A 27,709-nucleotide genomic window follows, 5' to 3' on the forward strand; every position below is an offset into this window, starting at 1 on the left:
GCCCGCATCCGCCGCGTTCCGTGGCCTGTGCTCCTATTTCCCCGCGGCCTCTGCAGCAGAGCGAGGCGACCCGGGTGCAGTATGGAGGCGAAGGCGGGGTCCACGGCGGCTAACGATGGCGCGTACTCGGCGTCTGCGGAGGAGACCGCAAAGTGGATGGAGCAGGCGATGCAGATGGTGAGGGGGCCGGGGCGTGGACGCACGGGGTCGGAACTTTCCCCGGCTTATCCCGACCGAACATTTGAGTAAACGTCCCCGGGGTGCTTTCTGGGTCTCAGTAATCTCGACGGTGCTCACGATCTCTGGGTAAACAGCTGGTTTTTACTGTCCTGAAATGTTCTTTAGTCCATTCTCACAGTGGCTGTGAGGGAAGGAAGAGAGGAAATACTGAAATTGTTTCTTTTTCACTGGTTTGAAGTAAGCGTCAACATCCCTATTCGGGGCTGCTGGCACGTGCGTGCCGCGTCCCCTTCTTTCCTGCGGACCCTGGCAGATCCGCGAGTTTCCATTATCTTGTCTGTATGACCCCTTGAACCTGTCTAGGAGAAGGATGGAGGCTGAGGATGTTTCTGGTAGAGAGCAGGATAAAAACAGCCCCCTGAGCAGATTCCACCATTCATTCATTCTTTCGTCCATCCGTCCGCTTGACCTTTGCCCTTTGACTTTCTCCTCTCACTCCCTTCAGGACTCTGATTAAGGAGGGCTCTGATAAGCTTTGTGTACAACCCAAGCTTTACCCGTACTTATGTGTGCCAGCGAACTCTTTAATAAGGATAAAAGTGCATTTGGCGTATATGTATAGGTATATAAATCATACACGCACATTTATGCATATTTTTAAAAACTTGTTTCTCATACTTTTTTGAAAGTGGTGGTGGTGGTTTAGTCGCTAAGTCGGGTTCGACTTTTGCGATCCCTTAAACTGTAAGTGACTTACAGTTTAAAAAGAAAAAATCTATTTTGTGTTACATTCCAGTAAACGCCCAGTATACACATAGGTATAATTGAGACAAAAGTTTTACAAAATGATGCTTAACCTTCCTAAGCACAGTTTTCCTGGTATTTCTCTTTCATTCCATTTTGGAAAAACAAATGTTGGTCATCATACCTGATTTGATTTCATGATGCAGTCTTTCAGCCCACTTCAAAATTTATTCTCCCCATTAAACTTATAGGACACATAAATTTTTGTTTGATACTTTAATGTTGAAATATGCTTTAAATAGTTAATTCCTGAACTCGTTTTATGTTACTAAATTTTTCCAGCTGGAAAAAAGGAGTTTTCATGTGATATCAAAATTTCTGTCCTTCCCCCAAATGATTTCAATAATATATGCTGGGCAGCATAAGTCGTGAGGATGATAGTAAATGCACGTGAAGGTTGAAATGTCTCAAATTAAGCTGCATTTACATCTTTCTATGGATAAGAGACCCGGAGGTCAGGGGATGTGGAAATGCTGAAAAGTTTTGGTCTCTTCCATTTATTTTCATTTGCTCCAGGAACTCTCCTCAGAATATTTATGGGGAGCTTGCACAGATGAAATTTTGAGAGATCCTACCATAGAGGACTCAATAGTGGTTTTAGAAATAGCTAAGTTTATTCGGCCATTGAACTTTTCCCCTTTGTGTATCAGACATGTGTTTTCTTTCTCTCCTTTCGTATCCTCTACACTATTCTCTAGACTTCTGGACTGAACATTTGAGTCTTTCTACTACCTTTTAAAAAAAAATTAAACTTTTAATTTTGTATTGGAGTATAACTGATTAAGAATGTTATTATTAAAAAAAAAAAAAGAATGTCCTGATAGTTTAGGTGGACAGCAAGGGAACTTAGCCATACATATATATGTATCCTTTCTCCCCCAAACTCCCTCTTATCCAGGCTTCCACATAACATTGAACAGAGTTCCCTGTGCTATACAACAGATCCTTGTTGGTTAATCATTTTAAATGTAGCAGTGTATACCTATTTGATATGACCTTGGGCAAGTCACTGTATCCCCCTAGAGTATTGCCTCTTACTCTGTTAAATGGGATGGTTGAACTCCTAGTAGTCTGTAGGATCTCTCTGGCCTTGACATTTTTGTCTCTTAAAGTATAGTGAAGTCGCTCAGTCATGTCCAACCCTTTGCCATCCCATGGACTGTAGCCTACTAGGCTCCTCCGTCCATAGGATTTTCCAGGCAAGAGTCCTGGAGTGGGTTGCCATTTCCTTCTCCAGGGGATCATCCCTACTCAGGGATTGAACCCAGGTCTTCTGCATTGCAGACAGACGCTTTACCATCTGAGCCACAATTGGACTATAAACTCCTAAGGGTGTGATTACCTAGTTTATCTACACAGGGTCAAGGAGGTCCTTAGTTTGCACCTTTTTTTTTTTTTGGTCAGTAGTATATGTTTCTTCCCACTCCAGAATTCTTGCCTGGAGAATCCCACGGACACAGGAACCTGGCGGGCTACAGTCCACAGGGTCACAGAGTTGGACCCGACTGAGCGACTCACACACACAATGTTTCTTCCAGGTCTTAAACAAAGGGAAAAGAATGCTTGTGATAAATCTTGGACTTTGTCCAACCACCCCCCGGCCCACCTCCACTGAAGGAACTTCAAATCTTAAACTACTTTGAAGACTTGTTGAAGTAATAGAAAGTGTCCTGTGTACTTCTGAGAAGAGTTTACAATCAGACCAGAAGCATAGCTAGTACCAGATTTAGGGGTAGCTAATGTGTTCTGAGGAATTTGAAAGTGAGGTGCCCGGTGTACATATAATAATAGGGAGGATACTAGCATTTTTGCAGCACCCAGACAGAGTAGACATATTTATATGACTGATTCAAGGGACTAAGTGTTCGGCTGATTGATGTTAGTGTTTGTTGGGCGAAGGCCTGGAGGAATTGGAATGGAGATGGATTCTTTAAAGTATATGATGAAGGCAGAAAACATAAAAGAAGAATGAATCAGTTTTAGTTATATAAATATTGAAGATTTCTACAAGTAAAAAAGTAAGATACAAAGTAACAAAGCAAAGGACAGAGGGAAAATATTTGCAACGTAAATAAAAGGACAGGTTTGATATAACCTTGATATATAAAGAAGCTTGGCAAAGAGATATACACCCTAATATTGAAAAAGTCAAAGGATGTGAATGAACATGCTATTTCTAAAAGAAACACAGATAATGAACAACTTAACAAATGTGTGGTTTCACTAGTAATAGATTACATTCAAATTAAAAAAAAGATATGTATTCTTGCCTGGAGCATCACATGGACAGAGGATCCTGGCAAGCTATGGTCCATAGGGTTGCACAGTCAGGCCTGACTGAAGCAACTTAGCATAATTTTTCAGCTGTTAAATTAGCAAAGGTCAAAAACTTGTAATGCTTGTTGTAGATAAGGATGTGTGTGTGAGGAGTTGGTTAGTTGGTTGCTGAAATTGGGGCATCTTTTCTAGAAGGCAACTTTGTTATATACGTATAAAAAAGCCTTAAAACTGAGCTTTTCCTTTGACCCAGTAATATCTTTATGGTATTTTTTTTCCCAAATGAAAATATTTTAATGTTTTCTTTTTCTGACTATATAGATAATTCATAGTCATAAGAAATTTATTTTTATAAATTTATTGACATATGTACTTTTAAATAAATGGAATTATATATTCTCTTCATGATTGTAAGTATCCTTTTTTCCTAGGTATAATTATTTCTTACTTTGGTTAATTTTCCTCTCACCCCCATCCCATAGTTCTTTTATTGCTCTGGAATGAATTACCAAACATGAGACATAGGATGTATGTATTTTAAAGCCATTTATCTAGATGTTTTTAGATTGCCTTCTAGAACTATACTGCCTCGTGTAGTAGCCACTAGCATATGTGGCTAGTTGTTTCATGAATAAGAAGAAATTAAATATTCAGTTCCTCAGTTACGTTAGCCACTTTTCAAGTGCTCAGTAGCCACACATGGCAAGTGGCAACCACATTGAACAGCACAGATCAAAGGATGTTTCCATTACCATCGACAGTTCTGTTGGATAGCAGTGGTCTGAAATGGTCCCAGATAACATTCCCAGTGTATGAGAATGTTCTGTCCCACCCCTGTTCCCACCATCCCTGGAATTATCACTACTGAACATTTGGCAATGTTTTAGGTGAGAAGTAATATCAGTGTTACATTTCTTGTTGTTCTTTGGTGAAGTTATCAAACTTTAAAAAAAGTTCTCTATATTTTATTATTGTTTTGTAAAATCGTTATTTTTCATGCCAGTTTTCTTTTGGAGAGATAGCATATGATAAAGGTCATTGTTTTAATCATCACAGCATATAATTCTAAGGGTGTAGGCTTAGAATCAAATAAAAAAATAACAGCATCGCACTCTTACATCCCAGACGCATTGCCATGGGCTGTGTTTCATACTGGCCATACGTATAAGGTCCACAGTCGTCCTGCTCTATGGTGGTTATTATTCAGTCCCCACTAGGTCATGTCCAGTTCTTTGTGACCCCATGGACTGCAGCATGTCAGGCTCCTCTGCCATCCACTATCTCTTGGAGTTTGCTCGAATTCATGTCCATTGAGTCAGTGATGCTATCTAACCATCTCATCCTCTGTCGTCTCCTTCTCCTGCCCTCAATCTTTTCCAGCATCAGGGTCTTTTCCAGTGAGTCGACTCTGCATCAGATGGCCAAAGTATTGGACCTTCAGCTTCACAACAGTCCTTCCAATGAATATTCAGAGTTGATTTCTTTAGAAATGAGTGGTTTGATCTCCTTGCTGAACAAGGGACTGCTGAACAAGAGTTTTTTCTAACACCACCATTTGAAAGCATATCAGATGTGTATCATTACTGTCTTCATTTTCAGATGTGGACATCGAGGTTTAGATTTAAGTAAGCGTCCCGCAGTTAGGGAACTGGTAAGGACAGAGATGTGATTTGAGCCCAGCCACCTGGCTTCACCCCCAGTTTGTCCCGATCTGTGTCTGGTTGCCCACTGCTCCCCACTGTACTCTGTCGGACCCCTCTGCCTATTCACTTCATTCCCACTGACTACCATGCTTTGGGAATCCTAATTAGACATTTGGACCTTTTTTCCTCTGTGAATTGCCTAGATATATTCTCTTGCCCAATTTTATTATTAGTTTTACTTTTAAAAAACCACATTGTAGGGACTTCCTGGTGGTCCAGTGGCTAGGACATCTTGCTGGATTTGATCCCTGGTCAGGGAACTAGTAAGTAGGTCAAGAAGCAACAGTTAGAACTGGACATGGAACAACTGAGTGGTTCAGAATTGGGAAAGGAGGTGTGACAAGGCTGTATATTATCACTCTGCTTATTTAACTTATATGCAGAGTTAGTGACATGGCTCAGTCGTGTCCGACTCTTTGTGACCCCATGGACTGTAGCCTACCAGACTCCTCCATCCATGGGATTTTCCAGGCAAGAATACTGGAATGGGTTGCCATTTCCTTCTCCAGGAGATCTTCCCAACCCAGGGATTGAACCCGGGTCTGGGTAGACACTTTACCGTCTGAGCCACCAGGGAAGTCCTATATGCAGAGTACACCATGTAAAATGCTGGGCTGGATGAAGCACAAGCTGAAATCAAGATTGCCCGGAGAAATTTCAAGAACCTCAGATGTGCAGATGATACCAGCCTAATGGTAGAAAGTGAAGAGGAATTAAAGAACCTCATGATGAGGGTGAAAGTTGAGAGTGAAAAAGCTAGCTTAAAATCAACATTCAAACAACTGAGACCATGTCATCCAGTTCCATCACTTCATAATAAATAGAAGGGGAAAAAGTGAAAGCAGTGACAAATTTTATATTCTTGGGCTCCAAAATCACTGTGGACAATGACTGCAACTATGACAGTAAAAGACACTTGCTCCTTGGAAGAAAAGCTATGACAAACCTAGACAGTGTATTCAAAAGCAGAGACACACTTTGACAACAACCGTGCCTATAGTCAAAGCTATGGTTTTTCCACTAGTCCTATATGGATGTGAGAGTTGGATCATAAAGAAGGCTGAGCACCGAGTAGTTGATGCTTTCAAACTGTGGTGCTGGAGGAGACTCTTGAGAGTCGCTTGGACAGCAAGGAGATCCAACCAGTCAATCCTAGAGGAAATCAACTCCGAATATTCATTGGAAGGACTGATGCTGAAGCTGAAGCTCCAATACTTTGCAAAGGGCCGACTCATTGGAAAAGACCCTGATGCTGGGAAAAATTGAAGGCAAAAGGAGAAGGGAGCGGTAGAGCATGAGCTGGTTAGATGGCATCACCGACTCAGTGGACATGAATTTGAGCAAACTCCAGGAGGTACTGGAGGACGGGAGCCTGGCATGCTGCAGTCCACGGGGTTGGGAAGAGTCAGACACGACTTAGCGACTCAACAGCAGCAACAACATGAAAGTAGATCCCACGTGCTACAGCTAAACATCCTGTGTGCTGCAGATAAGACCTGGCACAGCCAAATAAATAAATATTAAAAAAAAATCTCGTGTGCCTTAAAAAAAAAAAGAATGGTTAAGAACGCTTCATTCTAAAAAGAAAAAATTACTTTGTAGGAACTCCTTGTATTTTATAGCTATTTCTAGGAATAATTCATAAGGAATCAGTGGAGATATACAGGGAAGTTCTCCATTTGTTTAGAATAGTGAGGAATTTGAAAAATAGCCACATGTGCTAGTCAAACAATAGGGGACCAATTAAGAGAATCATAAATATTCATGCAGAGAAGCACTATGTAGCCTTAAAAGAATCATGTGCTGCGAAAATATTACTCAACATAGGGAAATGTTTATTATATGTTTCTAGATAAAAAAAGGCAGACTGCTAACTGTATATATAGTGTAAATCTATTTGGCTTTTTAGAAAGCTACAAATATGTATATGGAGGCATAGGAAAAATCCTGAAAAATTTCCTTTACAGAATAATAGCAGTGGTCATATTTTGTAGTGTTGGGATTATGAGTGGTTTTTATTTTTTGATGTGTGAATTTTTTTTACCCCCAAGTTTTCTGCCTTGAACATACTTAGTTTACACTTAGGAAAAAAGAAAGATTGAGTATATAAATATATCATCAGAGAGTCAGAGGGAGGAAAGTTGCAAGGTTTCTGGAATAAATCATGTATTATAGTTGCTTTTTCTGGGCACCTAGTATTAGTATAAGATTATGGCACATCTGAGGGAAATTCATAAAGAAATCAAGCACAGAAGCATCCATTGTATCAAATGTAGTGTGATTAAATGTGTCTTTGTGTTAGGCCTTGTGTTATGTACTTGGCCTGCAAAAGTGAGCAGAACAGGCTTGCTAGTGCTTGGATCTAGTGCTTCACCGCAGGAGCATGCTGTTTAATTGCTGAAATTAAGCCATGCACAAATGAATAAGTTAATAGTAGCAAGTCCAGGGTCCAAAATAAGAGGCAGACAAAAATGCTATCAGATAATAGGTGACAAAGTCCTGAGCGAGTTAGTTGAATGAAATTACAGGATGCTTTCTTAACTTGAAAAAGGGAAATAGGATGTAGGTGAGTGGAAAAGAAGAGACAGGTTTTCAAGGGGAGGAATCATCAAGATGAACCCAAGGAATCATCCTTGGGTTGGAGGAATCACCAACGGGTTAGGAGGGGATCCACTTATCTGTCTGGAACAGGACTTCCTAACCAGAGCTCAGGTTTTAGGAGGAATCTATAAACCCTGATGCTGTGTGTAAAAATGTCACCTGCTTGTGCCTTTTTCATGGGAGTGTCCATAACTTTCACCAGATTCTCAGAGGGGCTCCAAGAAGTTTAAGGACAAAGGACCTGGAAGGATAGTGAAAGGTTCGGCTGACTCAGTTGGCTGGTGTGGAGCATGGGTGATGGCTGGGAGGCTCTTGGTGCCAGGTGGAGAAGTTTAGTGTGTTACAGGAGAACAGAGCTTCTCAGAGTCATGAGCAGTAACAGCTCTAGTGTCCTTTGACCTTTTGAACATTATTATTTTCTACCTAGGAGTTGTCCTGGCCGACTTGTCTTTTCCTCCAATTTTCTTCTTTCTTTTGTAGGAGGTATACTTGGGTACTCTTCAAGAGTCTATGCCCTCTGACCCCCTCTCCCCTCCTGTTACCACCGCATCACTAGAAAGTAGTTTGTAGGAAGGATGGCTTTAGAGAAACTGCAGAGTCTCTTCCGTCCTAGAGCTGTCTATCTGTAGCAGGTGGACCCTGCCTCGAGTGCAGGAGATGACGTAGGAAGAGCGAAAGAAATGACATCAAAGACACTTGGAATGGGGACCAGTGTTTGAGCCAGTGAGAAGAGAAATTTCATCCTTCAGTTTTGAACCTTGGTAACTTATTAATTTATGAAAGACAAAATCACCATTTTAAATAGTAACTGAGCCTCTCAAAAAAGATGAGGTGGTTGAAAACCTACATAGGTACAATTCAGAGCCGTTTTGCCTGATCTTTTGTGCATTTATAATGAAACTATCAGACTTGGCAGAAGAGGTAGTGGGAATGTTGGAACGTACAAGATGGGATGGATTAAAAAGTCTTTTCAGTGTAATTAAATCTATTTTGAACTTGGCAGCAAAGCAAATATATGTATTTGATATATGTGTATATACACGTGGCTCGTTTCCGTGGGGTTTTGAGGTTGCTCTCACCACCTCCTCGCTCACTCACCATTCCACCTGCTCACCCCTCACCCTCAGCTTAGGCCATTCCTCATCAACAGCATTATTTATTTGCCCTTTTCAAGTCCTTCTGTCACTCATGCTTTCTCTCTAATTGGGACAGCAGTGGAAGGCATTTTCACTAAAATGAAACAGGAAGATAGTATAGAGTGGGAAATAGAGTTAAAAGCAGATCATTTTCTTGGAGGAAATGAGAAAATCCGAAGGAAAGAATGAAAGGCCCAAGTCTCACCCCCTCTCTGGGGGCCTGAGTGTGGCCCTGGCTGTTTTCCAGGTGAACAAGTCAGGATGTTGCAGGAACCCCACCCAGCAGCTTGGGTTTGCCTCTGCCTGCCACCTCCTCCCTCCTTCCCTCGGCTCCTGGATCCTCTCCTGCACGTTTGAAATGAACAAGTAGCCTCACGTAGAGCTCTTCTGCAGATAGGTTTACAGATAACCCTTGTCACGTGGCCCCTGTTTGTTTACTTTGTTTTTCTTTGAACTTTCTTTGTCTCACTCTCCTGCTAAACGTCCCCTTTCCTTTTGTCCCTTGAGCTAGCGCTGCTAAGAACCCAAGCACCAGTAAAGTAGCTGGTCAGTGGTGACTGGAGTAGACATTAGAGGCAGAGCTACGGCTGAGAACCCAGGAACCAGGCAGGACTCCAGAGAGATTTGTTGAACAAGTGAGTGGATGGTTCCAGATGGCCTGGGCTCTAGGCCCAGCCTCGCACAGGGACTGATCCCGTAACCTTCCCATGGCTCAGTCTCCTCATCTGTAAAATGGGGAAATCACGAACCAGTCGCACAGGGTTATAAAGTACATGAATGAATAAGGTGCCTGAACTAGTCCTACATCAGGGGGAACTTCCCAGCCAGCTCTCAGCTCTTTATTATTTGCAAGCTCAGAATCAGAACACTTGACATACAGACACATGCAACAACAGTCTGTTGCAGTAGAAACTAGAAATACCACTTACACATAAGCCCCTCTTCAGGCCACTGGTTTTCATTTACTGCACCCCACCCAAACTGACCCTTCCTTCTTGGCCTTGTATTTTCCTTGGATCTCCTATAACCCCAGACCCTCCTGGTTTTCCTCCTGCCTCAGTAGGCATCTTTTCTTAATTGCCATTGTAAGAGCCTTCTGGTTTATTCCACCTTTTCTTTTTTTTTTTAATGTTTCATTTTGAAATAATTACAAATTCACAGAAAGTTGCAACACAGTATACAGAGAAGGCCCCAATTCCCTTCCCCTAGTTTCCTTTAGTGATAACATATTGCATAACTGTAGTGAAATATCACAGCCAGGAATATAGCATTAACCCAGTCTGCAGCGCTTGTTCACATTTGGTCAACTTTATGTATGTACACCTGTGTATAATTGAATATGTCACCTTTTGGGATTTTTTTTTCCCCCACTCAACATAATTTCCTTGAGTCAATTAATAGCTTATTTCTTTTCATTGCTGTGTAGTTTTCCATGGGTGAATGTAATGCACTTTGTTTAACCAGACCACCCTTGAAGGGCATTTAGGTCATTTCTAGTTTTGGGCTAAAAGTAAAATTTCATTGAACATTCATGTCTGTATATGAAATTGTGTTATTGTATGAACATAAGATTTCATTTCCATGGGTAAACAAATGCCTAGAGTACAATCATTGGGTCATATGTTAAGTGCATGTTTAGCTCTTTAAGGAACTGCCAAACTGTCTCCCAGGGTGGCTCTAACAATTTTACATTCCTGCCAGCAATATATGAGATCCTGTTTCTCTGCTTCACTAGCATCTGTTGTTAATACTTTTTCTTTTAGCCATTCTGGTAAGTGTGTAGTGATATCTCATTGTGGTTTTAATTTGCATTCCCTAATGGTTAATGATGTATCCATCTTTTCATATACTTATTTGCCATCTGTATGCCATCTTTGATAAAATGCTTTTTAATATCTTTTGCCCATTTTCTAACAATTTTTTTAAACTGTTGAATTTTGAGCATTTTTTTTCATAATCCAGATCCAGACTGTTATTGAATATGTTGTTATTCAGTCACTAAATTGTGTCCGACTCTTTGTGACCCAGCCATGAAATTAAAAGACGCTTGCTCTTTGGAAGAAAAGCTATGACCAGCCTAGAGAGCATATTAAAAAGCAGAGATATTACTTTGCCAACAAAAGTCCGTCTAGTTAAAGCTATGGTTTTTCCAGTAGTCATGTGTGGATGTGAGAGCTGAACTATAAAGAAAGCTGAGCGCCCAAGAATTGATGCTTTTGAACTGTGGTGTTGGAGAAGATTCTTGAGAGTCCTTTGGACTGCAAGGAGATCCACCCATTCAGTCCTAAAGGAAATCAGTCCTGAATGTTCATTGGAAGGACTGATGGTGAAGCTGAAACTCCAATACTTTGGCCACCTGATGAGAAGAGCTGACTCATTTGAAAAGACACTGATGCTGGGAAAGACTGAAGGCAGGAAGATAAGGGGATGACAGAGGGTGAGATGGTTGGATGGCATCACTGAGTCAATGGACATGAGTTTGAGTAAACTCCTGGAGTTGGTGATGGACAGGGAAGCCTGGCGTGCTGCAGTCAATGGGGTTGCAAAGAGTCAGACACGACTGAGCGACTAAACTGAACTTTGTGACTCCGTGGGCTGCCGCACACCAGCCTCCTCTTTCCTTCACTATCTCCTGAAGTTTGCTCAAATTCATGTTACTTGAGTCAGTGATACTATCTAACCAGCTCATCCTCTGTCACACCCCTTTCCCTTTTGCCTTCAATCTTTCCCAGCATGCGGGTCTTTTCCGACGAGTGGGCTCTTTGCTTCAGGTGGCCAAAGTATTGGAGCTTCAGCATCAGTCCTTCCAGTGAATATTAGGGTTGATTTCCTTTAGGGTTGACTGGTTTGATCTTGCTGTCCAAGGGACTCTCAAGAGTTCCCTTAAATATGTGGTTTTTAAATACTTTCTTCCCGTTTTAGCTTATCTTTTTTCTTCCTCTTAACAGGATGTGTTAGTTTTCTCTGGCTTCAGTAACAAATGCCCACACACTTGGTGGCTTAGAAAAGCATAGGTTTATTCTCTTATGGCGGAGAAGGCAATGGCACCCCACTCCAGAACTCTTGCCTGGAAAATCCCGTGGACGGAGAAGCCTGGTGGGCTGCGGTCCGTGGGGTCTCGAAGGTCAGACATGACTGAGCGACTTCACTTTCACTTTTCACTTTTATGCATTGGAGAAGGAAATGGCAACCCACTCCAGTGTTCTTGCCTGGAGAATCCCAGGGATGGGGTCGCACAGAGTCAGACACGACTGAAGTGACTTAGCAGTAGCATTCTCTTATGGTTCTAGAGGCCAGAAGCCCACTCTGTTTCACTGCCCCCCAAACCAATGTGTCAGCAGGGCTGTGCGCCCTCTGGAGGCCCTAGAGGAGAATATATTTCCTTGCTTTTTCCAGCTTCTAATGTGACAGTCCTTGCTTGGTTCATGGCTCTTTCCCCCATCTTCAAAGCCAACAGCGTAGCATCTTCAAATCTCTCTGCTTCCATTGTCCCGTTGCTTTCTACTTTATGTGTCGAATCTCTCTCCACGTCTCTCATAAGGACGGTTATGATTGCACTTGGGGCCACCTAATAATCCAGGATAACTTTCCTATCTCAAGACCCTCGAGAGATATCTGATGGATGAGCACATGATTTGTCTCTCTTGTGCACCCCAGCTCATGTGTCATCCTGAACTTATTTTAACTTTCGTTCTCTGTGTGATGATTGCCTTAACTGTGCTGGTTCTGACTGTCTCCTCCCTCCCCACCTGTCAGTCCTCCTCCCAGCTTTCCTTCCTGTAGTAACCTATGGTGCATTCGTATATTTATTTGTATATATGCACCAAACTTTGGGACTCTGCAGTCTTTCAAAATTTGCACCAACTGGGTATGCTTTAACTGTTTTTACAGAACTGGGACAGAACTAGCCCGTGGGTAGTACATGACCCAGTTCTGAAGAACGTGGTCTTCCGGCTTCAGATACTATCTCCTTCCATCTCTCCAGGCCCCAGCTTTATCCCACTACTCCAGACGCAAGAGAAGTATCACATGCTCCCACAACTTGCCTCTCCTTTCACCACTGTTGGCCAAATGAAAAGTGTCAGTTGAGCATGTTTGAAGCAGCTGAGGAACCACGCTAGACCCATGATAGGGTTATTGCTGGGAGCAGGAGGCTAGTGCAGGAGACAGAACACACTGTTTTCAGCAAAGCCTTCAGCTTGGCACTTTATATGCCCTGTGGTAAATGCCTCTGCTTCAATAGGAATGTAGGCTTCTAGAGTGGCTTCCAGGCTGTCCAAACAGGAAATGCTATGCCTTTCTAGAAACAGCTATACTTGGGTTCTTTAAACCATAGTGAGCTGGAAATGACTGCACACTAGTCCACGTTTCAGTTTCTCTTTCACCTGTGGTGTCAGGGCATCCTGAAAGTAACCTGTCTGTTTTTGCTCTCTGCCTGAAGAAGTATTCCTTAGCGGTCCTGGGCCCCAGAACTGCTGGGGCTCCTTCAGCCACCAGTGGTGGTTTAATCACTAAGTCATGTCTGACTCTTTGTGACCCCATGGACTGTAGCCCACCAGGCTCCTCTGCCCATGGGATTCTCCAGGCAAGAATACCAGAGTGGGTTGCCATTTTCTTCTCCAGGGGATCTTCCTGACCCAGGAATCAAACCCGCATCTCCTGCATTGCAGGCAGATTCTTTCACTGCTGAGCTGGCAGGGAAGCCCATTCCCTCAACCATAGGGCTGAAAGAAAAATGGACAGCTGGTGATGAAGGGGTGACTCTGCAACTATAATGATTGGTTTACCATCCCTGGGATGGTGGCAGAACTGTGCCTAAACTTACTTTTCTCATTTGTATTTTTCAGTTGAGATATATCTCACATGGGTTTCCCTGGTGGCTCAGCAGTAAAGAACCCACCTACAGTGCGGGAGCCGCGGGTTTGATCCCTGGGTCAGGAAGATCCCCTGGAGGACAGCATGGCAATCCACTCCAGTGTTCTTGCCTGGAGAATCCCATGAACAGAGGAGCCTGGCGGGCTACAGTCCATGGGGTCACACACAGTCAAACACAACTGAAGTGACTTAGCATGCATGCACGCATACTTCACATACAGTGAGATGCACAGGTTTTAAATGTATTGTTCGTTCAGTTCTGAATGATGCAGACATCTATGTAAGCCACACCCTTATCACGATAAAGTTTTCACCTCCCCAGATTTCCCTGTGTCCCTTTCCAATCAAGCTACATACCCCTGTTCATGATGGAACCACTGTTGCAATTACTTTCATCATAGCTTAGTCTGTTCTAGTCCTTCACCTGAAGGGAATCATACAGTGTGTGTGCTTTTCTGTTGGATTTCTTTTACCTTAGCATGTCTGAGATTCATCCATGTTGTTGTCTGTATCAGTAGTTTGTTTCTTTTTCGTTGCTGAGTAGTATTCCATGGTTTGTTTACAGTTCTTTTGTTGATGGACACCTTTGCTATTTCCTATGTTTGGCTATTATGAATCAAGCTGTTGTGAACATTCTTTTACAAGGTTTGTTTGTCTCTTTTTGCTGGACACATATTCTCTTAAGTAAATACTTAGGAGTGGAATAAGCTAAATGTTCATAGGCTCTATGTAGGTTTACTTCTTGGGGTTTCCTAGGTGGTAAACAACCTGCCCGCTAGTGCAGGAGAAATAAGGGATGCATGTTTGATCCCTGGGTCGGAAAGATCCCATGGAGAAGGAAATAGCAACCCACTCCACTATTCTTGCCCAGAGAATCCCGTGGACTGAGGAGCCTGGAAGGCCATGGTCCATAGGGTCGCAAAGGGTCAGACACGACTGAAGCGACTTTAGCACACATGTGTGTTTACTTCTTAAAGAAACTTCTAAAATGTTTTCCAAAATGGTTGTGCCAGTTTTTTATAGAGTGCTCCAAAGCCATTATTTATCTCACTTAGAACAGAGATTGTGGGCACAGGGAGATATGCGGTCTGGTCACCCTGATGCTGTTGGAACTCCAGAGGATGTTTTCTGTGATTTTTTAAAGCATCAAAAAGATTAAGCAAGTGGAATTTCAACAAGGAAAGAACTTTAATAAAAGACTTATAAATGTTACTTTTTCTTCTACCTGTTTACAAATACATATGTGCTGTGCTGTGCTAAGTCGATTCAGTCATGTCTGACTCTTTGTGACCCTATAGCCCATTAGGCTCCTCTGTCCATGGGATCCTCCAGGCAAGAATACTGGAGTGAATTGCCATGCCCTCTTCCAGGGGATCTTTCCAACTGAGGGATTGAACCCACATCTCCTGCATTGGTTGGCAGGCAGCTTCTTTACCGCTGTGTCACCTGAGAAGCCTGTACTCTGTCAGAAAAAAGTGCACAGTTCAGTTCAGTTCAATAGCTCAGTCATGTCTGACTTTTTGCGACCCCATGGACTGCAGCACGCCAGGCCTCCCTGTCCATCACCAACTCCCGGAGCTTGCTCAAACTCATGTCCATTGAGTCAGTGATGCCATCCAACCATCTCATCCTCTGTTGTCCCCTTCTCCTCCTGCCTTCAGTCTTTCCCAGCATCAGGGTCTTTTCCGATGAGCCAGTTCTTCACATCAGGTGGCCAAAGTATTGGAATGTCAGCTTCAGCATCAGTCCTTCCAATGAATACCCAGAACTGATTTCCTTTAGGATTGACTGGTTTGATCTCCTTGCTGTTTAAGGGACTCTCAAGAGTCTTCTCCAACACCACTGGCAATATAAGAACAAGGGTCAAAAGTGGTCTTTGTTCAGTTCTGCTTCCAATAAAAGAAAAACTCAGGGAGCTCAGGACCTATGATGGGGATTTGTTCTTGAGTCTCTCCATACAGACACAGCAGAGAAGAAAGGCACTGAATACTGAAGTGTGTTTTAGAAAAGGGAAAACTGAGCTGCGTTTCCTTGCTCTGATGTTTGTTCGTGTGTGTACTCCTCAGGCTGCCTGTTTCTCTCGTCTTTTTGAGTATTGAACATCACCTGTTAGATTTTCCACTTTGTCTTTCAGGCCAAAGACGCCCTAGACAATACTGAAGTTCCTGTTGGCTGCCTTATGGTCTACAACAATGAAGTTGTGGGGAAGGGGAGAAATGAAGTTAATCAAACCAAAAATGTATGTGAGTTGAATAGTATAATTGCAAACATATGACAGTGATGGTAGACTTGGAATGGATTTCTCGTGGTTAGTGGCAAGATGAATCTGTGTAGAGTTCGGTGACCATCAGTGGAAGGACAGTTTTCTGAAACCTTTTAAAATGTCTTTTTTTTTTTTTTCTGATTATAAAAAGTGATCCATACTGATTTTCAAATTTTTGGATAATTCAGAAAAATTTAATGAAGCAGTAAATTCTTTGGGTCTGATTTTCCGTTTCATAGAGCTTTACTTTAACACAAGTAAAACCCAAGAGGGGTTTTATTACATCAGAGTGTCCATACAGAAGAAATGAGTCCATCTCCATTTTAAGAAAATGTAATATCTGGAAATTCTACTTTATAAGACATATCAATTTAGCTCATATTGTATCCTTCAGTGAGGCTTCCCTGGTAGCTTAGTTGGTAAAGAATCTGCCTGCAATGCAGGAGACTCCGGTTTGATTCCTGGTTTGGGGTGATCTGCTGGAGAAGGGATAGGCTACCCACTCCAGTATTCTTGGGTGTGTAGTACCTTTAATTATTGTGTTCCTCCTAGTCAATTAAAAAGTTACCCTCAATTGATAGCTGTGGAGATATAAAAGGATTGTAAAAAGAAAGCTATTCCTATATCAGGTAATTTGGTGGAGTACAGTCTCCACCACCTGCTGTCTCTGAACCTACAGGTACACGTTAGAAGCTTTCGTGACTTTATTGTGGCTAGGTTGAGAAGTTATGAATTAAGGAAACACTTGTTGAATGTGGTATCACCACAGCATGTTACAGTGAGTAGAAATGAAATCTTAAGTTTTAGGATTATAAGAAGTGCCCGGGGGACTCAAGGATAGCTTATAATCTTAACACCTCTCAGGTTGACTTTGATCTTACTTGGGAGCCAGAGAACAAGCTGGGGGTGCTATGAGGACTCTCAAGTTCATTCATCACACCTATCAGCAAGAAAACTCAGATCGAGTGAAACACAAGCAAAATAGGAAACCAAATTCACAAAACAATTCTTAGGTGGACATCAAGATGCCCGTAAGATATGTAATAAGCCATGTGTGTGTATGTGTGTTAGTCACTCAGTCGTTTCCGACTCTTCACAACTGCATGGAATGTAGCCGGCCAGGCTCCTCTATCCATGGAATTCTCCAGGCAAGAATACTGGAGTGAATTGCCATTTACTTCTCCAGGGGATCTTCCTGACCCAGGGGTCAAACCTGGGTCTCCTGCATTGCCAGCAGATTCTTTACCATCTGAGCCACCTTGAAAGCCCAATAAGCCATAGTACACCAATTAGTGAATCTACAGATACTATTCGGGAGTAGAATTTTGTGCTTTAAATAATTGTCGTATCTCCCTATTTTTTCAGTACAGTATCTTTAACATGAGAAAGTCGGATGTCCTAGCAACATCTGTCTAAACCCCCAGTGACCTGAGTTTCTTCCACACCTTGAAATTAACCTGGATTTATTTTTTGTATTCTGTGCTCTTTACAAGGTTACCCTACAATCAGAGTATAGAAAGACTCTTGACCCCAAAAGAGAAGACCTAAGTCCTACTTTTGGCTCTGCTACCATTAACCTGCCGTCACCACCGCCATCACCTCACCCAGCTGTGTGTCTTTAGTAACCTCCTAACATACCTTACTTAGCTTTTGGTTCTTCAGCAGTAAAAGGGTTGATTGAGATGATTTAGGTCAGTGATTATTTCTTGAGAACTATGAGGACATTTGATTCAGTAATTCTGAACCTGATTTCTAAAAAGCACCCGAGTTGGAGGAACTTTGCTTTATTTTTAAGCTCCCCAGTTCGTTCTGGTATGCAGTCAGGTGGGGGAACCTCTTTGGCAAAGAACCTTCCAGCTCTGAGTTTATCATTCTGGGCCAGCAGGGCTCCCATCTGCCTCTGGCTTCAATGGCCCCTTGACCACTGTGCCAGCACTTTCCACAGGTAAATGAACACCTTTCTGTTTGCCCCACTGAATTTTATGCTTCTGGAGGACAGAGACTTTTTTCCCCACAGAGTTTAGTTCGGTGGCTTGTACATAGTTGCCACTAAGTGTAAGTTTATTGATAAACATGATTATCATGAATACTATAAATAGTTGCCACATAGCAGAGTACATTTATAGTGTTATGTGTGACAGTGCTGCGTATAATTCATATCACTTTATGAGATGTAGATATCAGAATTACATTTGGGGAAACTAAGGCTTGGAAAAGCTTGCCCAAAGCTATACAATTAGTAATGTCACAGTCGGGATTCAGACTGAAGTATGGTTGATTTCAAATTTTATGCATTTCTCCTATACTCTACTGCTCCCATGAGGTATCTGAAACTGATACCAAACCTCTGCTTCTCTCTAGTCTGCCAGTATATAAGATCTTATCCCAGAGAAAATGTTAAGTGATGATATCCCAGTGATGACATTCTAAATATAGATTTGTTTAGAGTAAGGTGAGTGACAGTCTTGAAAACATATTTGAACCTAAAGCACGTGCTTTTGAAAATTTCAGGTTCCTTGGAAATATTCAGGAACCACAGACATCTTTTTTTATTTGAGACTTATCTCTCTGGTATTTTAAGTGAAAGAGTGTCCCCTAAAGTACTTAGCTACTTAACTAAAAATAGAGCACTAATTCCTGTGACATCTCAGATTAGGTATCTTTTGTCGGCAAGGCTATGGTACTTGAACTAGGAAATACACTGTCAGCTGCTAAGGGTGGCCTGAAACCTTTATTTGCTGAAATGTTTGCAGAAACCATAGGCCAGTCTGTCATATTTACTTTGGAATATTTGTCAAATACTGTTACATGTAGCCAACGAGGTCAGTGCAGGCAGCTCTCTTTCCAGGCGACTCGACACGCCGAAATGGTGGCCATTGATCAGGCCCTAGACTGGTGCCGTCGACGCGGCAAGAGTCCCTCTGACGTGTTTGAACACACGGTGCTGTACGTCACCGTGGAGCCGTGTATCATGTGCGCGGCTGCTCTCCGCCTGATGAGTATCCTTTGACTCCGTACTGGTCTCGTGAACTCAAAAATGGACAGTGGAATGAGGGGGCGGGAAGGCTGCTCCCACCAGGGGCGGAGCTTATATGTATACATGTGAGGGGGCGGGCGGGAGGCTCCTCCCACCAGGGGCGGAGCTTATATGCATACATGTGGCTGATTCAGGGTGTTGTACGGCAGAAACCATCACAGCATGTTGTAAAGCAATTATACTTCAATTAAAAAAAAAGTCAAAGCCATCAGTGTAAAACAAAAAAAATCCAGACAATGTCAAAAAACAAAAAAGATTCTACTATGTGAACACAGAATTAGGAAACAACTTTTGGAATCTGTACTTTACACAATACAGTGTTCCTTGGCCGAAACATTTTTTAAGATAGGTTTTTGAATAATGAAGTCTTTTTTTTTTAAATAAAAAAAATAAACTATAACAAGTAAGTGAGAGCAAGAAACACTTCAAGCTAAGTTAAACTGTCAGGTAAAGACAGAACATAAATCAGACTGTTTAACAGTGTACATGAGAAAAGACCTGAAGAACACACACCTATTTTGCCTTTGGTGAACAGATTACAGGTGACTTAAAAATTTCTCCTTCTCTGTTTATAAGTTTTTATTGTTTATTTTTGCCATGAATACCTATTATGTAGAAGGCTTGAAAAATTATAAGTCAGAAGTAAATACAAACTGAAAGTACTTATGATACTATGTTGTTGTTCAGTGGCTCAGTCGTGTCTGACTCTTTGAGGCCCCATGGACTGCAGCACGCCAGGCTTCCCTGTCCTTCACTGTCTCCAGGAGTTTGCTCAGACTCTTGTCTGTTGAGTCATTGGTGCCATCCAACCATCTCACCCTCTGTGGTCCCCTTCTCCTTCTGCCCTCAATCTTTCCCAGCATCAAGGTCTTTTCTAGTGAGTTATCTATTCACATCAGGTGGCCAAAGTACTGGAGTTTCAGCTTCACCATCAATTCTTCCAATGAATATTCAGGGTTGGTTTCCTTTAGGATTGACAGATTTGATCGCCTTGCATTCCAAGGGACTCTCAAAAGGCTCCTCCAGCACCACACTTTGAAAGGATCAATTCTTCAGTGCTCAACCTTCCTTATGGTCCAACTCTCACCTCCATACATGACTATTGGAAAAACCATAGCTTTGACTATATGGACCTTTGACAGCAAAGTGATGTCTCTGCTTTTTCAACATTGTCTAGCTTCGTCATAGCTTTTCTTCCAAGTAGCAAGTGTCCTTTAATTTCATGACTGCAGTCACCATCCACAGTGATTTTGGACCCCAAGAACTGTAAATTGAAATAAATGGGAAGTTGATACAGTTATAGCTCTTTGAATTGTGTCTTTCACAAAGTGACACAAATACTGAATATAGCAAGTTAGCCTCTAAAGATATTTTTAAAACTTGTTTGATAATTCAACAATTAGTTGTTGACTCACACTAGCATATTCTTATGTATTTATTTTGGTTGTTGCTGTTCAGTCACTCAGTTGTGTCCAACTCTTTACAACCCCATGGACTGCAGCACGCCAGGCATCCCTGTCCTTCACCATCTCCTGGAGCTTGCTCAAACTCATGTCCGTTATTTTGGTATATGGGTGTGAATCATTTAATCACTAAAAATAATAGAAAGGGCTTTGAGTGTGATAAGACATAGAGTTTCCACTTTGTAAACTCTCTGTCCATCGTGCCGTCCAGAGTGGCTCCATTTTAGTCTGGTTTATTCTGGGCCACAGTTATATTTGCTTGAGGAAAGAACAGAGGAAAAATCTGCTATTTTGAAGAGGTGAAAATCTCTGGATTAAATTCCTGGCTCCCTTCTGGCTCCAATTCTCTAGCGATTCCAAAATATCTCCTTTAGGAGAGGCCAGAGAGAGCACCAAGCTGCGAGCATTTAGCAAATACACATCCAGTCTCCACTCCATTTGCAGTTGTGAGATGTTAATTTTTAAATCCTTTAAACCTCTTTCTTTTGTGTAACTAGATTGTGAAGTGAAGTGAAATTTGCTCAGTTGTGTCCAACTCTGCGACCCCATGGACTATCCAGTCCGTGGAATTCTCCAGGCCAGAATTCTGGAGTGAGTAGTCTTTCCCTTCTCGAGGGGATCTTCCCAACCCAGGGATTGAACCCAGGTCTCCCACATTGCAGGTGGATTCTTTACCAGCTGAGCCACAAGGGAAGCCCAAGAATACAGGAGAGGGTAGCCTATCCATTCTCTAGCAGATCTTCCCGACCCAGGAATCGAAGCAGGGTCTCCTGCATTGCAGGCAGATTCTTTACCAACTGAGCTATTGGGGAAGCCTAAAACTAAGTTATATTCTAGAAGGAACTTCCTGAATTAAAGGGTACTTAGACCTAGAGAAAAACCTCTGGTCTGGCATCGGTGGAATTTGAACCCATGACTCTGAAGAGACTGGAGCCTACGTCCGGCACCTTAGACTGCTCGGCCACACTACTTGATTGCAAAACTGAATTTTTAAGACTAAGCCCAAGTTTAATTATTTTTAAGGGTAGCGTGGGCTTTGCTCTCTAGGATAGCTGTTATAACCCACCCTGATTTCGCCACAATATGCACTTGAACTGCCTGTTCTCTGTAGAACCTTAATTCTTTCTCAGGAATCCCGCTGGTTGTCTATGGCTGCCAGAATGAAAGATTTGGTGGTTGTGGCTCTGTTCTGGATATTGCCTCTGCTGATCTACCGAGTACTGGGAAACCATTTCAGGTAACATGAACTGTTATACTTTTTCTTTCTAATTACTCGTAACTCACCTATGGGCTTGCGTGTAATTAGCTTGTTGTCAGTACACTAAGGAGCCATGACTGAACCAGGTGGGTGCTGGGAGCCTCTGGTCAAGGTCATGGATGCCTCAGTGTAAGATGCAGGTAATCATTTCCAGGTGAGTGCTTAGCTGTCTTAATGAACAGAATCCCTCCAGAAGGAGAGCTCCAGCCTTCCAAGCTCTCCTCTTGTCTTCACCAGCATCATCAGCTGTGTGTAAGGACCCTACCACCATGGGCCTCTCCCCTCCACAGGTGTGCCTGGCTCCGTGCTGTACCAAATTTGCATGATGCTTCGTCTGTGCTGCTGACTATAGCAGCCATTTACAGTGACTGCACAATATTTTTCACAAAGTCAGTCGTTTTGCTTGATTGCCCTGTACTATTTTTGGCGTCTAACAATCAATACCTGATTTCATTTTTTTTTCCCCCTGCCTTTTTGATGTTGAAATTTCCCCCAGGCCCAAGAATCCACTTAGAAATTCTACTTTCTCTTTAACTTTGACTCTTCTCCCAGAGTTTTCATGTTTAAGGCCATGAGCAGAAGGAATTTGAAATGAGTTTGGTCTCTAGACAAATACCAGTTCTCATAAATTGGTTTGATTTTTTTTCTCTCTAAGATGTAAGGTTAATCTTAAAAGTATTATGCTTAAAAAAGAAAAGGACTTAACGAATGCTGGACATGGTGGGTAGTTAACAAAGACCTTAGATATTCTTGGGAGAATATTAAGTACCTATGAAGGGCTAAATTTGGTTGAATCCCAATGAGAACAAGTTTTGGAAAACATTCTATTTTGAGTTTTCCCAGCTGAACATTGGCTTTCTCAACACGCCCTGCACTTTTGAGAACAGATGACTTTTAACATCACATCAGAAAAGAAATCGTCATAGGATGGAGAGTAAGCAGTACAGTTAGCTTGATCATTAAAACAATCTGCAAAGTGATTTGCCTTCTTCCAGTCGCTTCTATCAGTAACTCAGATTTTGCTTACATAACTCTTTGCAAGTGAATTGCTGACTCTGTACTTCGTTTATGAGAAAGATCTGAAGAATTCCTCAAAACTTCTGAGCTGAACAAAGATGAGCTGTTAGATATCAGACATGGGTGGAACATTTCTGTCCAATGTGCCAGTGATGTTGCCAGTGACATTACCAGTGACTGCATCACGTTGTGCACCTTTGAAGGGTCCGCATCAAGTCCAGACTCCTTCAAAGGCCTGTATATTTTGACTTCATTTTATTGCTTTAATTTCTTTCCTTGTACTCCCTTAATAATCACCCCACCGCTATCAGCTGGCTGTCTCACAACCTAAGCTTATTCCTGCTCTTTTCCTGAGATGATCTACTCAGTCTCTCTAAATATTCTCTAACATTAAGTTTCATCCTCCTACTGTTATCCTCATTTCTTATTCTTTCACATGTTGATCTTTTCTCTGAAAGAATCAAAGGTAGAAGAAACTGAACACTTAAGAAAAATTCTCTGTAGTAGGATTCGACTAGTTTTTTCTGTAAAAAGCCTAAGAGGAAATATTTTAGCTTTTGTGAGTCACTAATATCTTTGTCACATTTTTTTTAACCCTTTAAAATATGAAAACCATTCTTAGCTGACCATTTCTAGCTGTGGACTGCCAACCCTAACTCTATAGAATCAAACACTAAATGGGCCCCCCAGTAAAGAACAGCAGATAAAAATAGTGCCCAGTGAGCCCTCACAATATGCCAGGTGTCTTAATTAACAGGGGTTATGTTATCTAATCTCAGTTTGTTGTTGTCATTGTTCATTTGCAAAGTCATGTCCAGCTCTTTGTGATCCCATGGACTGCAGCACGCCAGACTTCTCTGTCCTTCACTATCTCCCAGAGCTTGTTCAAACTCATGTCCACTGAATCAGTGATGCCATCCAAGCATCTCATCCTCTGTTGCCCCTTTCTCCTGCCTTCGGTCTTTCCCAGCATCAGGGTCTTTTTCAGTGAGTCAGCTCTTCACATCAGGTAGCGAAAATATTGGAGCTTCAGCTTCAGCATCTGCTCTTCCAATGAATATATTCAAGGTTGGTTTCCTTTAGGGTTGACTGGTTTGATCTCCTTGCTGTCCAAGGGACTCTCAAGAGTTTTCTCCAGCACCACCATTCCATAGGATCAGTTCTTCAGTGCTCAGCCTTCTCTATGGTCCAACTCTCACATCTGTACATGACTACTGGAAAAACCATACCTTTGACTATCTAATCTCATTTAATTTTCACAAAATCCTTTTGGGTTAATTGCTATACTTACCTATATTTTACATATGAGGGAACTGAGGCATTGAAAGTTGAAGTATCTTACCCAAGATCACATAACTAGTAGGTGTACTGGGATCACACAGTTAGTTGATTGAAAAATAATAATGAGTTGGTTAGAGTGATGTTTAATTGAGGTCTTTTTTTTTGGAAATACACTTCCTTACTGATTTTCCTAATATCCAGGAGGTGTATTAACGTTATCTGAACTATGTTTACATAATGATGTATGTGTTGCCGTTTTTATGGAATACAGCACACATTTTCCTTGGCCTGTGTTCATTCTCAGCTTTCTTATTTCATCAGTGCACCCCTGGATATCGGGCTGAGGAGGCGGTGGAGATGTTAAAGACCTTCTACAAACAAGAAAATCCAAATGGTCAGTTTTCCCCTGCTGTGTGCACATACTTAGTTGGTATAAAGCAAGTCTGCGTGGGCCTACCTCTTCATTTTCTCTTTCTTTTCTATTCTTTTCACAGCACCAAAATCAAAGGTTCGAAAAAAGGAATGTCACAAATCCTGAACTTGTTCTAATGAAAGACTCATGCCCCTGGGACGACATTCTTGGACAGAAAGCTGTTGACATCGTTGAAGCATATGTTTATATATTGTCCATAATTCACAGGAAAATGTTTTCTCATCATTTGCTCTGTTAAGGGAACAAATGAGCACTTTTTAAAAGTCTGACAGTTGCAAACAACTCCCAGATTTTCTACAAGCTGAAAGACCATTTTTAAGAAGGGGAAAAGTTAAAGATTGAGGTTTTAGAAATTAGTAAGCAGTGCCTGTTCTTCATGCCAAAATCATTATGCCTGGTCCAGGAATGCACTGACTTTCAGAGAATGCGTATCCAGACTCAGTTACCTGGTGTGTCTGCCTGGAGAGCATCACCCTACACACACCTGCTCCAGGCCTTTCAGACTCGGGCCCTTTGTTCTTGGCAGCCACCATGTTCTCCCAGGTTGTGTGTGTGGGGGGGACGGAGACTTCCTTGGAAGTTGTATTAATATATGAATCATACACATATTGGACCATGATTCTGTGGTCCTTAGAAGAGATTTTTGCTTTTATAAAGCATTTAGAGAAAATGCATACTTTTAAAACACATGTTCGTCATTTAACAGCATACTGCTATCATAAGACCTTATTCATGCCTTCTTTGAGGATGAATAGTCTTAAGAATAAAAGAAATGCCTAAGTGGATGACTCTTTCTTTGTTATTGAGCAACTCTACTGTGCCAGGCTCTGTTTGTTCACTGAAGTTAAAGTTACTTGGTCGTGTTTGACTTTGCAACCCCATGGACTGTAGCCCTCCAGGCTTCTCTGTCCATGGAATTCTCCAGGCAAGAATACTGGAGTGGGTTGCCATTAGCAAAATGAAGTATCCTGCCCTCATGGGGCTCCTAGTCTAACAGGAGGAGACAGACAATGATCATAATAGATTATAGGTATGTTCAGTTCAGTTCAGTCGCTCAGTCGTGTCTGACTCTTTGCGACCCCATGAATCCCAGCACACCAGGCCTCCCTGTCCATCACCAACTCCCTGAGTTTACTCAAACTCATGTCCATCAAGTCAGTGATGCCATCCAGCCATCTCATCCTCTGTTGTCCCCTTCTCCTCCTGCCCCCAATCCCTCCCAGCATCAGGGTCTTTTCCAGTGAGTCAAATCTTTGCATGAGGTGGCCAAAGTACTGGGAGTTTCAGCTTCAGCATCAGTCCTTCCTTCCAGTGAACACTCAGGACTGATCTCCTTTAGGATGAACTGGTTGGATCTCCTTGCAGTCCAAGGGACTCTCAAGAGTCTTCTCCAACACCACAGTTTAAAAGCATCTATGTTTCGGCGCTCAGCTTTCTTTATAGTCCAACTCTCACATCCATACATGACCACTGGAAAAACCATAGCCTTGACCAGATGGACCTTTGTTGGCAAAGTAATGTCTCTGCTTTTTAATGTGCTGTCTAGGTTGGTCATAACTTTCCTTCCAAGGACTAAGTGTCTTTTAATTTCATGGCTGCAGTCACCATCTGCAGTGATTTTGGAGCCCAAAAAAATAAAGTCTGACACTGTTTCCACTGTTTCCCCATCTATTTGCCATGAAGTGATGGGACCAGATGCCATGATCTTAGTTTTTTGAATGTTGAGCTTTAAGCCAACTTTTTCACTCTCCTCCACTTTCATCAAGAGGCTTTTTAGTTCTTCTTCACTCTCTGCCAAAAGGGTGGTGTCATCTGCATATCTGAGGTTATTGATATTTCTCCAGGCAATTTTGATTCCAGTTTGTGCTTCTTCCAGCCCAGCATTTCTCATGATATACTCTGCATATAAGTTAAATAAGCAGGGTGACAATATACAGCCTTGATGTTCTCCTTTTCCTATTTGGAACCTGTCTGTTGTTCCATGTCCAGTTCTAACTGTTGCTTCCTGACCTGCATACAGGTTACTCAAGAGGCAGGAGGGTAATAAGAATTATGGCAAAAAGAAAAAGAACAAGGCAGAGGGGGTGGGCATGCCACTCAGTAGGAGGAATGGTTGCAGAATTAAATAGAATGATTCATTATATCTGAAATCAAGCACAGCTATTTCTCTATGAAAATCCAGATTTAGAATTTAAAATCTAGAATGTAAAAGTGCCTTCCCTGGCAAGCCACTGGTTAAGATTCTGAATTTCCACTGCAGGTAGCAAGGGTCCATCCCTGGTTGGGAAACTAAGATCCCACATGTGATGCAGCATGGCCAAAAAAAAAAAAAAAAAAAAAAATATATATATATATATATATATATATATATATATATATATAAAATGTAAAAGTGTGAGCACAGCCCTAGAAAGGGTATCCACAGCAGGAAGTTTGGATACTCACCTTCCTGACTGTAGCAGGGGTTGCGACGATGAACCTCAGCTTTGCAGAGCCTCTTGGGGATGCTCTGTGTCTGCCCAGAAGGGGGCCTCGCTGTTCCATCAGAAACCCGGCTCCAAGCCTTGGAGGGCAGCTCCTCCTCAGTTGCATTTCTTCAGTGGATTCATTTCCTTGATGCAAAGCATCTGTATTTGTTGGTTCTGCCATTTGAGTGATGTCTCTGACTTGTTTGTTTTGAATTACATTACAGGCTGGAATGTAATTGTGGTGAAAGGATTTTTATATTGCCGAGAGTAGCAGCTAATCATAGTTACATGCTACAGAGGGTTTGTAATGGCATGGTTTTGTACGTGTGTGTTTTTAACTGCATTTGAGAAGTTTTATGGAGAAGAATATGCATGACTTTTAAAATCTGTAATAATTTTGCATGTACCTTCCATTCAATTTCAGGTACTTTAAAAATGATCTTCTCATTAAATTTTAGTGCTTTGACTAGTTTATACATTTTTGCCGTTGGTAATGACTCATTTCTGCTTCTTAGACTTTTCTGCAAGTGGATTTCATTGTACTTATTGTCTTCATGTCATTTTCTTGGGGATTATTTGCAGACAAAAAACCTGAGAGCTTTTTTTCTGGGGAGTAGCACCCCGTAAGTTCAGCCACACATCTTATGTCAAGTAAGTTTGTGGTGTTAGTCCCTCAGTCGTGGCTGACTACTTGTGACCCCATGGACTGTAGCCCACTAGGCTCCTCTGTCCGTGGAATTCTCCAGGCAAGGATACTGGCGTGGGTTGCCATTTCCTTCTCCAGGGGATCTTCCCTACCCAGAGAGTGAACCTGGGTCTCCAGCGTTGCAGGCAGACTCTTTACCGACTGAGCCACCAGGGAAGCTTGAAACCTCTAAGTTATTGGTAAACATTATTAGATAAAATTACTGAC

At 42.0% G+C, this 27,709-nt stretch overlaps 1 protein-coding gene across 1 annotated transcript; it reads left to right on the top strand.

Moving 5' to 3' along the window:
* ADAT2 (adenosine deaminase tRNA specific 2) lies at nt 1-26,641 on the top strand. Its single transcript, XM_065931238.1, has 6 exons — nt 1-177; nt 15,711-15,815; nt 18,688-18,838; nt 21,470-21,576; nt 24,217-24,289; nt 24,390-26,641. Exons 1-6 carry the CDS (start codon nt 82-84, stop codon nt 24,431-24,433), a joined length of 576 nt encoding a protein of 191 aa, XP_065787310.1. The 5' UTR covers nt 1-81; the 3' UTR covers nt 24,434-26,641.
* The last annotated feature ends 1,068 nt before the right edge of the window (nt 26,642-27,709 follow it).

Source organism: Muntiacus reevesi, chromosome 3, assembly GCF_963930625.1.
Source record: "Muntiacus reevesi chromosome 3, mMunRee1.1, whole genome shotgun sequence".
Classification (NCBI taxonomy): Eukaryota; Metazoa; Chordata; class Mammalia; order Artiodactyla; family Cervidae; genus Muntiacus; species Muntiacus reevesi.

Coding starts and splice junctions, on each gene's coding strand:
- ADAT2 (XM_065931238.1), top strand. CDS start 82: ATGGAGGCGAAGGCGGGGTCCACGGCGGCTAACGATGGCGCGTACTCG. Junction 18,839..21,469: donor GGCTGCTCTCCGCCTGATGA/GTATCCTTTGAC, acceptor ATTCTTTCTCAG/GAATCCCGCTGGTTGTCTAT. Junction 24,290..24,389: donor CAAACAAGAAAATCCAAATG/GTCAGTTTTCCC, acceptor TTCTTTTCACAG/CACCAAAATCAAAGGTTCGA.